Source organism: Erinaceus europaeus, chromosome 1 (assembly GCF_950295315.1).
Source record: "Erinaceus europaeus chromosome 1, mEriEur2.1, whole genome shotgun sequence".
NCBI classification, from domain to species: Eukaryota; Metazoa; Chordata; class Mammalia; order Eulipotyphla; family Erinaceidae; genus Erinaceus; species Erinaceus europaeus.
In genome coordinates, this window is record NC_080162.1 from 165,758,117 (window position 1) to 165,776,845 (window position 18,729).

At 35.7% G+C, this 18,729-nt stretch overlaps 1 protein-coding gene across 1 annotated transcript in view; it reads left to right on the forward strand.

Annotated features, from left to right (window-relative positions):
- The first annotated feature begins 503 nt into the window (after positions 1 to 503).
- Positions 504 to 18,729, forward strand: part of CALB1 (calbindin 1) — a 35,709-nt gene continuing 17,483 nt past the window's right edge. Inside the window, exons 1-3 of the mRNA XM_007517357.3 lie at positions 504 to 812; positions 1,392 to 1,468; positions 5,686 to 5,760. Of these exons, the coding sequence (XP_007517419.1) occupies positions 734 to 812; positions 1,392 to 1,468; positions 5,686 to 5,760 (231 nt within the window). The 5' untranslated portion in view covers positions 504 to 733. The remainder of the gene's footprint in view (positions 813 to 1,391; positions 1,469 to 5,685; positions 5,761 to 18,729) is intronic.

Genomic DNA, 18,729 nt, shown 5'->3' on the forward strand with positions numbered 1-18,729 from the left:
CCGTATCAAAGCACAAAAATAGAATAGCGAATGATACCAACAAAGTCACGGTGTACATTGATAATATTAATATATAATATCTACTTTCATCTGACTGTTCAAACAAATAGTATAATGTCTTGGAGACATCACACACATAATAGTCATTATGTGGTTCAGATTTTCAACAGGTTTTCTCTGTCTGAAAATCATGACCTCCTTATGTGTAATATTCTACTATGATACTTAAGAATAAGATTCTAGACTAGAAGGACGGGGCGAGTGGAGGAAATTAGATAGTTTTCAACATGCAGAATTAAGGCTCTCCCACCACCTGCTGCTTCCCACACTCCAAAACTGCTCCAGCTAGCTTTCCCCACAAGAGAAAACTGGCAGGGAGGGGGAGAAGGTTGGTGCAGGCAAGAGGCGGGAGTGAGCAAAAAGAGGCAGGAGGAGGCGTGGCCCAGCCCTAGCCGCCAGGATAAATACTGAGGACAGGGTGCAGGGTGGGGAGAAAACTCGGAGGAACGCCCAAGCTGAGCAGCACCGAGGACAGCGCAAGGCAGCGCCGGTCCCCTGGTTTTTCCTTGGCAGACTAGACTCTCCTCACGCACAAACACACTTAACACACATTCGTACACACACACACACGTACACACACACACACACACACACACACACACGTACACACACACGTACACACACGCGCGCGCACACACACACACACACACACACACACACACTCCGGTATACAATGGCAGAATCCCACCTGCAATCGTCCCTGATCACAGCTTCACAGTTTTTCGAGATCTGGCTTCATTTCGACGCTGACGGTGATTATCTTCTCTTTTATGTTCTTTTAACTGTTCGGAGATCCTTGTCCGTGTTCTTTCCCACCCTTCCCCTTCCCTGAGTATCCCAATCCCATTCGCTCCTTCCTTCCTTTTTTTTTTCTTTAACTTTACTTTACTGTTCCCACCCCCCACCCCCACCCCCAACTACCTAATTTATCTTTCTGGATGATTGCCAGATCATCAATTTGAAAGTTTATATAATGTTTCTATATTAGCCCTCAGAATCTTAAACTTTCTTCTCTCTGTGAAGGGCAATAGTAGAATGGTGGAAAGCTAGTAAAACAGAAGGCAGGAGAGATAGATATGGGGTAAGGTATCCTTAGACCCCAAAGTTTCTGTGGCTTCCCTCGGCATTACAGCCTGCCATCTTATGTAGCCCTTGGTGGATCTAAAGTTTTAACACCCCAGTAGGGAAGCACTAAAGCGACTCCAACCTTTGCTGGTTAATCAATGTTGAAGCACTAGTTTCTCGATCACCAGAAAGAGCAATTGTAACTGTTAAACTGGGAAGAAACTCAGAATGACATATCTGACACTTGGATACCTTTGTCTTTGTAGGAAGTGGCTACCTGGAAGGAAAGGAGCTGCAAAACTTAATCCAGGAGCTCCAGCAGGCACGGAAGAAGGCTGGATTGGTAGGTTCAGCTTTACAGAGGAAGAAAAAGAACTTCAATCTTAAAATAAAAATATTCCAGCGTTTTCATAAAGCTCTGATGGAGTCAAATGGCTTCCAGAGAATGTAAACACACCAAGAGAGAGAAATAGTGCCTCCCCAAATTGAGTAAGGGAAAGTGGGGGTGGAAGGAAGAGATTCCCTAAAGGGGGAAAAAAATCCGAACTTTTAAAATATAAATCCTATATTTGTTTTTTAAATGCTTAAAAGAAAAATTGGTTGCCTGAGGTCTTTTAGCAGATCACCACTTCTATCTGCCTGCCACCAATTCAATTAGGTAATTTTTAACTTTTCTGTAAACTGCAGGAGAAGGTGGTAGAAATACATTTCTGCCCCTCGGTGGTCAGGAAACAGATCTGCAGATTATGAATCTCTTATTCTACTGCCAATTGTTATTGTTGTCAGCTTGATGTGGCTGACTAGAGGAGAAAATGCCTTGTCTTGATGTTCCTTGCTTGGAGAAAGTTGGACAATAGGTAACATAATCATGATCAAGAGTTTAGCATGAAAGACTTTTTTTTTTCTGTCAATTAGCTAGAATCCAAAAGTTCAGACATGGTAAAAGCAAAGCAACTTTATGAATTTAAAAAGTAATATGATACTCTGACTGGAAGCAACAAATGGTGTTTTGAAAATAAGATATGTGCGAAGTAAACAATTAATTAAACAAATGGCAATTCTTACTGATTATGAATGACTTTCTTTGGGCATAAATTAACCTGCTAAGAAAATGCTGTCAACACTAAAAATGCAATGCAGCCAAATTTGAAACATAGCTAAGATGATTATTGTATAGAGAAAAATAGGTTAAGAATTCTACTAATCTATTGAGGCTTACATAATACTGTTTCAGGAAGCAATACTGGATTTGGGCCAGTTAGACTTTAATGATCTTTGATCTTTTTGACTGCTATTAGAAGGAGATTTTACATTATAGATTACATACACATATATCTTTGGTGAAAAGTTAATGTGTGATCTTTTAGCAGAGCACCACTTCTAGCATGTGTATCTATGCATAGTATATGTAGGTTTATATTATATATATATAGCATCTAGTAATAGAATTACAGCTTTCCTCTACTGTAATTGAAATATGTTTGATACATGTGTTATACCTTTTTTGTCATTTTTAAATTAAAAGATTTATATACCTTTATATACTTAAGAAAATATTAAGAATCAGCAGGGCTCTAGATTGTGGATAATGTGCTTCATAACTGTCAGTTGCTAAAAGTCACTGTAGTATCTGATTTAAAATCAGACAGTTCTCTAGAGACTGGTTTACTAAGATTTAATATTTTATGTCTGAACATATAATAGAATGAAATAAAATAAAATAAAATAAAAATGTCTTATACATTGTCACTATACCCTCCTTCCTCCTCATATATTTTGTAGGTATTTATGCAATATTATCATTACTAAAGTCCATGTATCTTTGACAAATAAATTATCTTTCTTATTTAAAAAATTCATATTTAAAATACCTGGTTGTTAAAACTCTTACTTGACATTAAATTTACAAAGGGTGTGGGGAACCTTGCCTGCGGTACAGAGCTCCCAATCTGACATTAAATTTATAAACATGTGATGCTTCAAGCAGTTAAGTGATTGTTTTCTAAGTTCTCTAAAAGAAATATTAATGTTGAATTTTTTACCTTGAAAGTTAAAATACTTAGAAATTATACATTTTAAGCTTTTTATTTTAATATTTGTACTTTTGTAAAAAGTAACTTTATGTTATAGTTTAAATATTTCAGAGTTTACTTATTCTTTTCTACTTTCTAGGATCAAACTTTAGCTTTTTTTAAACTCTATTAAGTTGTAATATAATAATTCCAATGAGCTTGGGTACAGGATAATAGCTAATTGCTTAAAACCTTCACTGCTAAATTTTTTTCTGGATTACATATTTTGCCTTCAGATAGTTAAAATATAAAACAAGGGAGTCAGGCAGTAGCAACAGTAGGTTAAGAGCACTTGGTGCAAAGCACAAGGACTTGCATAAGGATCCCAGTTCAAGCCCCCAGCTCCCCACCTGAAGAGGAGTCACTTCACAGGCAGTGAAGCAGGTCTGCAAGTGTCAATCTTTCTCTCCCCCTCTCTCTCTTCCCCTCTTTTCTCCACTTCTCTCTGTCCTATCTAACAATGATGACATCAATAACTACAACAATAAAACAAGGGCAACAAAAAGGAATAAATAAATATTTTTTTAAAGATTTAAATATATATATATCAGGTTCTGGACTGAAAGTTCATGATCCCAATGCAGTAAAGCTCCTTTTACATATTTTAGTCTTCTTTCAAAGCTTAAACATCAACCATATAAATCAAGTTTCTCTGAATTTCTGTCTATAACAAATTTCACTGTATTAATATATTGTTTACCTTACCATGTTAATAGTGTTAATTTTCAAAAATTTCAAAAATTAGCTAGTAAATGAAACATAACAGCCTAATGTATTTTCAGAACATTCTTTAACACTAAGCACAGTATTTAGTATTTAAATTTGTTTTTGTCTTAATAAAAATTTATTGTTACTAGTATTATCATCTATATTTAGTATATGGACTTTGACATTAATTATCACACAAAAGTTAACAAACTCAATATTGTCTGCAAGTTCAATCAGTTGTAATCTATGGTTTTTGATATTTAAGAACCAAAGCTTTGTTTCTGTGCTTTTCTAGGATCTATGAGAAAAAACTAACAACTAGTAGTTCCACAATTTCCATAAGTGGACATTTCTATTTTCTTCTAATTGTGGTAGTATAAGATACAATAGATTTTGAAAACTGCAAATTTGTGATTAATCCATACTAGAATGGGGTCTAATTACATTACAATTAAATTGCTTAACTGCTGTTTGTTTCCTTAGTTATATTAGATATATTTACTTAGGTTCAGAGAAGATTTCTGTAACACTATTAGTAATGATATTTAGACTTAATGTAACCCTTAAATTATATTAACCTACTTATCCTTACAGCAAACATGATCAATTATACCACCATCTTGTTAGTTCTAATAAAAACTAAGACACTGCATGATGGCAGAGGAGGACCTAGTGGGGATTGAATTGTTACATATACAGCTGAGAAATGTTATGCATGTACAAACTATGGTATTTTACTATTGACTGTAAACCATTAATCTTCCAATAAAGAAATTAAAAAAAACTAAGACCTTAACTTACGATACTAAGGACATTAGTAAAGGCTGACCTAGTTTAGAAAGGCTTCAGTTAATGCAACATGGTTATTTTAAATGGACTATGTTAGAGACCCAAGGGTATAAATCCCACTTACTGAAAGCAAGCTCTATGTTCAGATCACTAGTTTACAATCCCTAGCTCTCTGATGTATCAATATGAAAAAGATTACATAAGCAACAGAATAGATTGAAAAAAATGGGTCAGCTAAGATGAAAGCAGTAATCATTCTTAAAAATGCTTTATTACTAAAATATACTGGAAAGAGAACATCATCTTGGGAAAGGATGTAAACAAAGAGTCACTGGAAAAAAATGCTCCCTAAAGTTCTCTTGGAGAAAATATCTTAAGCATGCATAATTTAGTGACCTAAAGATCTTTAACATAGTTTATTTCTAATGGAAATACAAATTTTTCAAGTTATGTGTTCATTAGATATGTTTACTGATATTTAAATTTTAACTTCTATAAGCAATTTGTTCTACCTCTCTATTGGGAACAATCTTGACTTAGAATGTGAATCACTTGTCAACATTTGCATTTTTTGCTTATCCAACCTGAAATTATAGTACCTGTCATGAATAAAGCATAATAAACTAAGGAAAATGTTATAATACAATTAGTGCATCCATATAAAAGAATGTATAAAGTGTATAATAGTGATCACTACACTTTAATTTACCAAAGATCATGAAATGAATAACATTTTTCAAATGATAGAATATTCTCGACACTAACAACAGTAGATAAGTCAGAGTGATTGATTTAGAATGAAAATCAGAATTATAACTCTTTCATTAAAACCAGTAAATACTATATCAGGTATAACTTTAGTTTTCATTAAAATAATTCATCAGAATATATGATTGTAAATTATTTCAGTTCTTTTCACACAGTATCATGTCAGCAAGTATAACTGGATTTTTTTACAGATTTTTCACCTTCCTTTATTATATAATTTTAGGACTTATCACCTGAGATGAAAACTTTTGTGGACCAATATGGACAAAAAGATGATGGAAAAATAGGAATTGTAGAGGTAAGGAATCCAAACTTTTGTTCTTGTACCATTTTAATGAGTTTTATTTTGTAATCATGTTCAACTCAAACAAGAGAATGGTTAAGACTCATGAGGAGAGGCTCTTTTTGCATCAATAATGTGTTGTTTTCTTTCAGAAATATAACATCAAAATTATTTGAAAATATAAGAAACATAAGAGTTTACATAATCCAGAGCTTCAATTTAATATAGTATGAAATTGAGAACTACAGTGATAAACTGTTTTTCCTTTGGTCATGCAGTTGCTGGTTGGCACACATGCAAAAATCACAAGCCCAAGGCCCTATCTTTTGGATAATTACTCATGCTATCATATTACCCTGCCTCACTTGAATGAAACACTAAAATAGGGCTCATTGATATTTTTAACAGTTAATCATATGGATATTCCTTTTAAAATATAAAATAAAATGTGCATAGTACTTATTGTAAGGTGAAAATCTGCATCCTGGTTTCTAAAATTCTATTTTGTTGGGTTCGTTGAATTTTTTTGCTTATTTGTTTGTTAGGTTTTGTTTTGGCATGTAGTTGCTTTAAACCTGTATGATTCTACTACTCCTGGTGGGATCTTTATTTTTAATACTTTAGTCAGAGAAAGACAGAGAAGTGAGAGAGAAAACAGAGAGGAGGATAAATACTATAACATCTGTCATACATGATGCTCCCATGTGTGGCCAGTGGCTTTCACCTTGGTCCTCACACCTCACATGTGGTGGTGTAGACGTTCAAGGTGGACTAATTTCCAGATCCTAACATTCTATTTTCTTTATTCCTTTTCTTTTTTTTACTAGTGATTTAACAGTGTTTTACAAAATTATAAGATTTCAGGAATGCTTCCAGGGAAAGGAGCACTTGAAATTGTCTTGGAGAATGTGGTCACCAGACTTAAGCTGCCCATATGTAGGTGGTGAAATGAAAATTTTGTTTTCATTTGGAATTTGCTCTTAGTAAAAACAAACAAAAAAACCCAACTAAAGTTAGTGAATAGTTTATGATATTATATATACAGATTTCTTTTGAGTTTCTAAAAGTTAAAACAATGTTAAATCTTATCTTTTGCTGATACTTCCTATTGAAGATAATTTTTTGCCTATGAGTCAAAGAAATGCCTAAAAATAAAAAGTCTTGGATCACGCATAAATTATTCAGCACTCAGATATGTGAAAGAGCTGTTGTTTCTCTTTACCTTTCTAAACCTTACTGTCTTTTCCTTTTATTTTTTTTTGCCATGTTTCAATTTGGTTATTAAAGAAAGAGCAGAGCACTGCTCCACCAGTTTATGTGGTGTTGGGCATCAAACCCAAGGCCCCAAACAGTAAAGCATGTACTCTACAGCTTAGCCACTTCCCCAACTCCCTCAACTACTCTCTCCACAATCCAGTAAAGATATTGAATGAAAAGCTTTATCCAGAAAAAACAATTGAGGCCATAATTTAAAATATACCAGACAGCAGAGTTGCACAGAAGTGTTCTGGGCCCATAATTTAAAATATGCCAAGTAACAAGCAAATTTATACTCTTTACATGTAATAGTCTCAGTGTACTATATTGTAGAGTATTCTGGTTGTTAAGATTATTTAGTCATAATTTACTTGTGGCTAAGAGAACTAACCCAATTTTCAAATAACTGATCTTATAGGACACCTGTGATGCCAATGCAAAATATACTTCTTTTTAAGATATTACAAGTAAAGTTAAGGAAGGACATACTATTATTACCTTTCTAATTAAAATATTTCCCTAGAGCATACACTTCCTTTTAGCCTCTGTGCAACTAATTAATATATAAATAGATAAATTAATAGTAATGGGGTTTATGGATTGGCATAGAAGTCATCTAATTGAGATGTAAAATTATCAAGGAGAAGATATAATTAAAATGAACATAAATGAGACAAAATAAATCTAATGTTTCAAAACTAGTTGAAAAATCTTAAATCAGAGTGATCATAGACATGCCTTTTTCAGACTTTGGCATGATTTTTAATTCAACTATAGGGAAGACTATCATTTATATTTAACGTTTTTTTACTGTGAAAGACTCTAGTGAATCCAGGTATTTATTTTATTTACCTTATTCAGTAATACTAGATGCCGAGTAGTAAAAAGGCATGAATCTAATTCACATAAATTTTATATTTTTAAATATAAAATAGATTAGCATATTTAAATCCTGGTTTTTATAATACATGACATAATTTAATCATTCATAAATGGTAGCATGGGACTTAGTGTAAATGAGAGTCTAGGGGTCAGTAGCAGATGCATTATGCTGGAGATTTAACTGGAGGAATTTCCCCAGAAAATTGAGATAAGAAATTACCACTAGGGAAAATGTTTTCTATATGAGAAAAGATAGAGAAAAATAACAGAGTGGTCAAAGAAATTAATAAAGACTGAGAATAAAAGAAGTAAGAGGGCCAGGGAGATAGCATAATGATTACGCAAAATGTCTTTTCATATCTGTGCCTCCCAGGTCGCAGTTTCAAATCCTGAAACCACTATAAGTAAGAACTGAGCAGTGCTGTCACCAGAAAAGTATAGGAGAGGGGGTTATGCTAAGAAGAAAAATAATTTGCATTTGTCTGACATTACACCATTTACAACATGGCCTTCAAATATGTTACTTTCTACTTGTGGTTATAGTGGGTTCCAAGATTGTAGCGGGGGGTGGGGGGACCAAACGTGTTACCTTATTTTATTCTTTCATCTTTTTTTGTTTTTTAATGGCACCATAGTTACCATTAAGGTTTGGGATTAGCACAATGAGCCCATCATTCCAGGAAGCCATTTTTCCTTTTTCTTTTTTTGTATTTGATAGCATAGAAATTGAGAGAGGAGAGGAAGAGAAAAGTTACACCATCCTGAAGCCCCTCTTGCAGGTGGGGAGTGGGGACTGGAGCCCAGACCCTTGCACATGGTGACTTGTGTGTTCAGCCTGGTGCACTTTGGCTGACAACCAATTATTTTAGTGACAAAATATGTCTAAATAGAAAATGAGAATCTAGAGTTTATAGTAACTTTCAGTTATAATCAAGTTTGACTATTGGCAAAGAAGAAATAAATAATGGAATACAGATAGCCCAGTCATCCAGTCATGTTCTTCTAAACAAACTTTCTTCAAAATACTAAATAGTATGTACATTTTCTGCATTAAAATAAAATATTTTCAAGCTTCAGTTGATTGATTAATTCTGACAAGGCTTTATGTATATCCTGGGTAAATAGAGATACACAAAAGGCAAAGGAGTTATTTAGCCAAAGCCTTTGAAACATAACAGAATTTTAAGATGAGAATTAGAAAGCAGAGTTTATAGATGAGAACTGAGAAATGTGGGATTAATCAGAAAAGTCTTAGATATATATATATGGCATGTGACCCAGGAGATAGTACTTATGGCTAGAGTATTTTACATTTGACCTAGAAGTATGAGGACCTGAGGATACATGGCATCATATAAAATAGTGTAGTACTCTGCTACTTTCTCTCCCCCCCCGTGTGTGTGTGTGTGTCTGTGTGTGTGTGTGTGTGTGTGTGTGTGTGTGTGTGTGTGTGTGTGTGTGAATAAATCTTTTTTAAAAGAATTACAGGACATGGATTTTTTTTTTATGTTTGCTAGATGATTCTTTGGAAAAACTGACCCAAATTCTTTATATTAGAATGAAAAAAGTTGAGCTCAAAAAGGTTGAATTATATTCCCAAGATCCCATTGGCTGAGAGTGACAAAGCATATATACAAACTTAGGTCTGACTTTCATTCCAGTATTCTTTAATCAAAGTTGTCAACCCAACCCAGAAGTCAGAGGTAGCTTGAGAAGTATAATGTGGCTGGTAACTACGAGACACACACACAGAGAGAGAGAGAGAACTAGAAAATGGGAGAACAAGGAAAATTACTGAAATTTATAGGCATATACATTCAGTCCAAGATGGTTAAGTAAGAATAAAGAGAAGAAAAGCTCTAAAATTCACTGGGAAAAAAAGAAAGGAAAGTTACAGTTAAAATGCAGAAATAGAGAACAGAAAGCACCTGAGTTTATAATACACCCTGTAGTGTCATCAGGAAATTGTACTAGAGTACTGCTTTTCTTTTTACAACATGACATAATGATATCACTTGTTCAGAAAATCTAGATATTATATGAATAAAAATTCAAATTGACTATGAAGGCACAATAAAAGTGTCTCCAAAATACATTATAATCTTCTTACTAACATCAAAAACACCCTAACTTTGTGGTTGAAAAAGAAAAGAAGGTTGGGGAGATAGCTATTGGTTATGCAAAAAGACTCTCACCTGAGGCTCCGAGGTTCCAGGTTTGATTCCTCACACCACTATAAGCCAGAGGTGAGTAGAACTCTGATAAAAAATAAAATTAAAGATTGCATTTGCATGAATGTTTTGTTCATTTAATAGGTGTGCTCATAAGCTCATCAAAATCTATTCAAAGCAAGCTAAATGACGTTCAGACATTAGGATGCTTCCTTGTAGAAATAGATCAGATTGACTTGGTTCTGATATATACATACAAATGTATATATCAAAAGATATAAGGTTATAGGTGGTGGCACACCTTGTTAAGTGCACACACTACAGTGTACAAGGACCCAGGTTCAAGCCACGGGCCCCCACCTGCAAGGGGAAAACTTCATGAGTGGTGAAGCAGGGCTGCAGGTGTCTTTCTGCATCTCCACCCTATTTCCCTCTTCCTTCTCAATTTCTCTGTCTCTATCCAGTAATAAATAAAAATAAATTTTGAAAAGAAATCATTACTATAAAAAGATATAAGGCTAAAGAGATAACTTACTGGGTAGGGTGTATACCTTGCCATGCAAATGACCCAGGTTCAAACCCAATACCACATTGAACTGCATACCACATAGCACCAGGAAAGTTTCTGTGCTATAGCATTTGTCTCCTTCTCTCCTACCTCTGTATCCTCCCCCATCTCTCTCTCTCCCTTTCTCTTTCTCTCTCTTTCTCTCTTTCTCTCTCCTCTCTCTCTCTCTCACTCAAAAACTCAGCCCAGGAGCAGTGCAATCACAGATACACAAGGCCCAGACTCTAAATAAATAAGACATAAAGTGGTTAATTCAAAATTCTGTCCCAATTGAACTTGGTGACATTTTCCAAAAACATCTCTTTTTCTGTCATTCTTAAGATGTAAGAAGTAGGGTAATGCTCGGATGTGCCTTCTTCTGAACTTTGTGATGTATTTAAATAGATTAAAAATTCCAAAAATACTATTCAGTCATTGAGATTGTTAATATGAACTCAAAACAGGAGCACTAAAATTCTGAGATCATTTAACAAATACCATAGCAGTCAAAAATGGTCTAAATTTGTTCATTGTGATAGTTGTATTGCAGAGACCAATTAAAATAACAAAGAGGAAGACTGAATGATTCAACAGATAACATAAATTTTTTTCTTTAATGCTCACACTAAATATAAAGATTTCCTTAAGCTAGATTTCAAACTTGTAAGCTTTTCATTTGCTCCCTTGGGCAATAAGTGGGAACACACTGCATGGGAGCCTGCCATCCTCTCCTATCTGAATTTGTCTATTTGTCCTTGTCAATTTATCCACCGGCAAAGAAACAGCTAAAAGCTATTTTAAACCTAAAACAGTAACAACCACCCCAGGGAGGCAGCTTTTCTTTTGCTTTTTCCTTTTTTTCTTCCACAGTGGGATATGAGTGTGTAATTTAGTCACAGTGAGTACAATTTTTCATAGCAGACTACTTTTCCACCTCAGAATATGGGGAAATGATGGACAATGATATCTGATTAAATTTTTCACTCTGGGTAGAATTTTAATGATTTATTAGGAAAATGTCTGATTAAAAATATTAATGAAGAATGGTGATGGTAAAGGATGAGACTCAAAATTAAGAAAGTCAGACTGTCTGACTTCAAAATTGGCTCAAGCTATAAGCTATGTGATAGCACATCATTTATCCTTTCAGAACCTCTGTTTCCTGGACTATGAATAGGGGGTGACATGGGAGTATTTGTAGCAGATGAAATAATAATTGTCAAACAACCCTGAGGAACCCTGGCAAGCTGTAAAATTCAATGTATTTGTTAGCATTATTTAAATGAAAGAACTGATCAGAAAATTTATTTCGGTTCTGAATGCCAAACATTTTCCTTACTTCTTATATAATTTGTTAAATTCTAACTACTACTTTAAACTAGCTTTAAATGTTTACAAGGGATGATTTGTCTTGCAAATTTCCTAAACTCACTGTCAAGGAAAAAAAATACATACATCTGCTACCCGAATGAAAAGGAAAAAGTTGGGAGTCCGGAGGTAGCGCAGCAGCTTAAGCACACGTGACACAAAGCAGCAAGGACCAGCATAGGGATCTCGGTTTGAGCCCCTGGCTCCCCACCTGCAGGGGAGTAGCTTCACAGGCAGTGAAGCAGGTCTGCAGGTGTCTATCTTTCTCTCTCCCTCTCTGTCTTCCCCTCCTCTCTCCATTTCTCTCTGTCCTATCTGACAATGATGACATCAATAACAATAGTAACTACAACAACAATGAAAAACAAGGGTAACAAAAAAGGGAAAATAAATTTTAAAAAAAGAAAAGGAAAAAGTTAAGGTTTTACTAATACATCTTAAAATAGGTTAATATACACCATGGTTGTTGTTATGCCTCCTGTGTACTTTGATGTATCTAACTTGGTTGTTTGTCTCTAGTAAGCTTGTCCCTCATTAGTGCACTCTTTGAGACTGGTACTCAGCTTTGCCACTATATCTATCATCTATTCTGAAATTATTTGATGAAGGTATTCTTATAATTTTTAGAATTCCTATTGGGTTCCTTCTTATATATGATTCCCCCAGCATTCACCACATAAACAGTGAACCACAAGAACTTCAGCAACTAAAACATAAAGCCAGGGCTACATAAAATGACTAGAGACAGATGTAAAGACCCTTGTCATGAGCTGAGTTCTCTGGGAAGCTAATCTGAATTGAATATTAGAAATATGGAGGGACCGGGTGGTGGCACACCTGGTTGTGCACACATGTTACAGTTCTCACGGGCCCAGGTTCGAGTCCCCAGTCCCCACCTACAGAGGGAAAGCTTTGCAAGTGGTGAAGCAGTGCTGCAGGTGTCTCTCTCTCTCTCTCTCTCCCTATCTCCCCTACCCTCTCGATTTCTGATTTCTGGCTGTCTCTATCCAATAAAGATAATAAAAAATATTTTAAAAAATAAATAAATAAATAAATATGGAGATTAGTAATTGCTCTTAGTATCAGTGCCTCTTTCCACAAAGTTAAAATAACAGTAAGTTATGAAACTGTGATCTATCTTTAGAGAGATCCCTACTTTTTTTTAATATTTATTTATTTATTTCCTTTTTGTTGCCCTTGTTGTTTCCATTGTTGTTGTAGCTATTATTGTTGTTGATGTCGTCGTTGTTGGATAGGACAGAGTAAAATGGAGAGAGGAGGGGAAGACAGAGAGGGGGGAGAGAAAGACAGACGCCTGCAGACCTGCTTCACCACTTGTGAAGCAACTCCCCTGCAGGTGGGGAGCCGGGGGCTCGAACCGGGATCCTTGAGCCGGTCCCTGCGCTTTGCGCCATGTGCGCTTAACCTGCTGCGCTACCGCCTGACTCCTGAGATCCCTACTTTTAAGCAAGAAGACTGCTGCTTAAGGGGATCAGTCATAGGACGCAGCCTTCTTGGGAACATGGTCTTTTCAGCACAGAAAATCTCCTAAAGTAGCCTGACATCCAACATCACAGCAATACTCTCAATACCTGAACAGACATATCATAATGTTCATATCACCCATTATCCAGCAATAATTTATTTGAGTTATCTCCAAAGTAACTTTATTTCTACTTACTTTCAGTCTCCACAAACCTGAAAGAAACAGCCAATTGATTTTACTCAATGGTTCAGGAAAATACTAAATATTTTGTTGGTTCTAGACCAAGTAACTATAACAAAGACATAGACCCTATCCTTATATTATTATGGGAAACAGACAGAAGAAAAGTGTTGCTTTCTTGCTCTCAGTGACAACCAGTTCTCATAACAGAACTCTAAGTAATTCTCCTTGTATTCATTCTTGTCTGTCTTCTACTCATTGTCTATTCACTTTTCCAACACAGAAGAATGTCTGAGAACTCATAAAAAAAAAAAAAGAATAAGCAATCAGTAACAATACTGGAATAAAAAATACTGACATTTCTATGGACTGTAGCAATTTAGAAAATCTCAGACTGGGGGCCAGACAACTGAGTGTCCAGTAGAGCTCATACACTACCCTTCATTATCCATTATTCCTTCAGAAAGGGAAGATTCATGAGCAGTGAGGTGGTGATCCAGGTACTGTCTTTAAAGCTCCTGGTACAGCTTATTGGTTCATTCTATTAATCTCTTTCTCTCTATGTTCCCCTTCCCTCTCAATGTCTGTGTCTCTGTCAAAAATAAAAACAAAAAAAGAAAGAAAAATGTCTGCCAAGAGTGATGTATTTATTGTGCAGGAGCCCTAGTAGTAATAACACTGGTGACAATAAAAAAAAAAAAAAAAGGAAAAAGAAAGGAAGGAAGGAAGGAAGGAAAGAAGGAAGGAAGGAAGGAAGGAAGGAAGGAAGGAAGGAAGGAAGGAAGGAAGGAAAAGGAAAAAGAAAGAAAATCTAAGGCTAAAGCAGTTTTACATACATATTTTATGGGGGAGTCAGGCTGTAGTGCAGCGGGTTAAGCGCAGGTGGCGCTAAGCACAAGGACCGGCATAAGGATCCTGGTTCAAGCCCCGGCTCCCCACCTGCAGGGGTGTCACTTCACAAGCGGTGAAACAGGTCTGCAGGTGTCTATCTTTCTCTCCCTCTCTCTGTCTTCCCCCTCCCCTCTCCATTTCTCTCTGTCCTATCCAACAACAATGACAACAATAATAACTACAACAATAAAACAACAAGGGCAACAAAAGGGAATAAATAAATAAAAAAGATAAATTAAAAAAACATATTTTATAAAAATCTTAGACATTTTATATAAGTGGTCTTAGACACATCAATCACCTGGAAAATTTCTATGTAATTCTGAAATCTGAATATTGATTTACAATTAATTAATGGAAAGACCAACAAACCTTTCAAAAGATGATTTCTTCATTGTCACTACAGTCACATCCTATTCACAAATATTTATTGCTTTTTTTTTCCTACTGATAGATTTGCCTTTATTTTTTTTTTACATATTTAAGACTCAACTGTAATGAGTCTCACTTCTAGTGTACAAATTAGAATGTTATTCTATTCAGTTTAACATTAACAATTCAGTGAAATTATCATAGTGAATAATTTACACAGATATAATCTGCATTAGGGAGGCCAACAAAATAGCTCATTTGGGTAGTGTGCTGTTTTGCTATGTGCACAGCCCAGGTTTGAGCCTGGCCCCCACCATACAGAAGAAAGCTTCAGTGCTGTGGTCTCTCTCTCTATCTCTGTCTCTCTCTCTCTCAGAGCATTTATGAGCTCTGGCTTATGGTAGTGTGGTGGACTGAACCTGAGACTTCGGAGACTTCGGAGAGTCTCTTTGCATAACCATTATGCTATCCATCCTCTCTCTCTCTCTCTCTCTCTCTCTCCCCTTATAGACTTTTTTTTATTATCCTTGCTAATTGGATAGAGACAGCTAGAAATTGAGAAAGAAAGGCTTGTTAGAGAGAGTGAAAGACAGAGAGACACTTGCAACACTTCACCACTCACAAAGCTTTCCCCTTACAGATGGAGACTGGGGCCTCAAAACCAGGTCCCTGAACATTGTAATATGTGTGCCCAACCAGTTGCACCACCTTCACTCTCTCTCTCTCTCTCTCCCTCTCTCTCTCTCTCTCAAAAAGTACAGTAAAAAATTACAGGGAGTCAGGCGATAGTGCAGTGGGTTAAGCTCAGGTGGCACAAAGCACAAGGACTGGCCTAAGGATCCTGGTTCGAGCCCCCAGCTCCCTACCTGCTGTTTGTGAGTCGCTTCACAAACAGTGAAGCAGGTCTGCAGGTGTCTATCTTCCTCTGCCTTCCTACCCTCTCTGCCTTCCCCTCCTTTCTCCATTTCTCTCTGTCCTGTCCAACAACAATGACATCAATAACAACAACAATAAAACAAGGGCAACAAAAGGGAATAAATAAATATTTTTTAAAAGGTGTCTAAGAAATTACAAGCGGTATTTTTCACAACTAAACCAAACAGGAATGAAGAAATGTACAATTATTTATACTAGAAACAAACAAACAAAAAAAACAGTTTTTACCTACATTTGCCAATGTAGAGACCTCAACAATTTGGGCAAGCTACAAATCAAATATGATTAAAATGTCTCTGATTTTATATTTGATCATAGCTTATTGGTTCATTCTTTTACCTTTTTCTGTTTTCATGTATTTTGTGGGTTATGATAACTAGAAATGTTATCAAAAATATTTCAAAACTACATAATATTATTCAAATGCAACTAATAAAGAAAATGCAATGAAGATAGAAAAATATTCACTATAATTCATGTTAATTAAGTGATTATGATAAAGTAAATTCATCAATCAATTCTCCAGCATTTATGTCATACACTTAGCATGCTGAGTACCACACTGGGCAGTCAAGAATATGAATAAGGTACAAGTCTTGTTGATCATTATTAAATCACTAATAAAATAAAATTAAAAGATTATTAATAAGGAAAGTCTCTGCCTTTCTCACTTGGATATGATCTGTAGCATAGTCTACCCAAAACTTAAGATTTGGTATCTAACATATCACACAGGAACAAATAAAGAACTGCAAATAGCTGTTTTCTGCTTCCTAAACAACTGTTTCTGTCAATGCACACCCATAATATAAACTGGTCGTTTTTGTATCACATACAGCCCTCAAAAATCAGTTAGTTCTGATGGTCATTCTATTTTTAAAATATTTACCTCTGGGGCATGAGACACGCATTACCATGTGCAAGGACCTGATTTCAAGTCTCCATTCCTCACTTGCAGGATGGAAGTTTCACAAGCAGTGAAACAGGTCTGCAGGTCTCTGCTTCTCTCTCCTCTCATCCTCTCTATCTCCCCTGTCCTCTCAATTTCTCTCTCTCTGTCAAATAAACTAGAAAGGGGGAAAAATGGCTTCAAGGAGAGGTAGACTAGTAGTACTGGCACCCAGCCCCAGCAATAAACCTGGTGGCAATAAAATCAATCTCTTATGATAAAATAAGTTTACCTTTGATGTATTTGCTTCTTCTCCTTTGAGAAATACTCTTAATTTTCCTTTGCCTTTTCTTCACTCATTCTTTCCTCTCAGATTTGACATCTTCAAAGAAACATTCTCTTGACCATCTACAGGAAATTCTTGTTAAAGACAGGTCAAGCAGAGCTCTATAAGTGATTTTAAAAGTATGATCATTCCTCTCTCCATCAATGACCCTTCCAGGCTTTGTTCAATAACTTTCCCTCTGCCCCCTTAGCTATAATAGAGACTTACTCGCTTGCCTTGAGTTAGCTGATATCTGTCTACTTTTAACACTGAGATTCATTTTAGTTACTTTCCACCAGCAGCTCACTACTAGATAAGGAAAAAAAGAATCTTTATAAGAAGTATAGTATATTTTTTTTCTTTATTTTATTTTATTTTATTTTTGCCTCCAGGGTTATCACTGGGGGCTCTTTGCCTGCACTACAAATCCACTGCTCCCAGAGGCTATTTTTCCCATGTTGTTGCCCTTGTTGTAGTTGTTATTGTTATTATAGCTGTTGTTGGATAAGAGAGAAATCGAGCGAGGAGGGGAAGACAGAGAAGGGGAGAGAAAGATAGACACCTACAGACCTGCTTCACTGCTTGTGATGCAACCCCCCCCCCCGGGGGCTGGTGGGGAGCCGGAAGCTCGAACCAGGATCCTTATGGCCCTTGTGCTTTGCGCCTTGGGCACTTAACCCACTACGCTACCGCCCAGCCCCCAAAGTATCGTATATTTTTCAGTTAGTAAAATCATATACCCATTTATCCTTTGTCACACCTAATCATAACTGATAAATGCATTTTTAACTTATGAATGAATAAGCAAGTAATCAAGTTATTGTCTTCAAGCATGCTGGTAAATTAATTTATTAGGAATCATTGAATAAATTCTCAATTAGTGAATCATGAGGCCAAGTCATTTAATCTCTTTGGGTCTTAGTAAGCATTGAATTATACTGTGTATAAACATTTATTTTTTTTTTAAGTGTATTCTGAACTTAATGAAATACTTGACTCTCTCTCTCTCTCTCTCTCACACACACACACACACACACACACACACACACTATAATATATGTGTGTTAAAATAAAAAGCTGGGGTGGCTGGGTGGTAACCTACCAAACTGAATGCACATGTTACCATACACAAGGACCCAGGTTCAAGCCTTTGTCCCCATCTGCAAGGAGAAAGCTTCATAGCAATGAAATAGTGCTGCAGGTATTTCTCATGCTCTCTCCCTCTCTGCTTCCCCCTTTCTTTATCAACTTCTCTCTCTATATCCAATAAGAAAATATTTTTATAAAAGAAAATCAGCAACTGGCTACATTAAAAAATTACTGACAAATCTTAGACCCTTATTTTCACCTTCTGTGAAAATTAGCCTTTTGTATATTTTATCATGTACCTACACCAGTGATCTTTGCCTTGAAATAAATTCTTAAACTATTTTTGAATTACATAAAACATCCTGATAAAAAGTCTGGAACTTTCTCTTAGTTTCACCCCACAAGTAGACTCTATAAAATGCTTACAGAATTATCATTCCTTTTTATTTATTTATTTATTTTTAATTGGGGGATTAATGATTTACTATCAATAGTAAATAAAGTTGTTAGTAAATTTCATAGAGTGTAAAACTTCTCAGTTCTCTGCAAAACACTTTAACCCCACCCACCCACCTAGGTCCTCCTCCACCA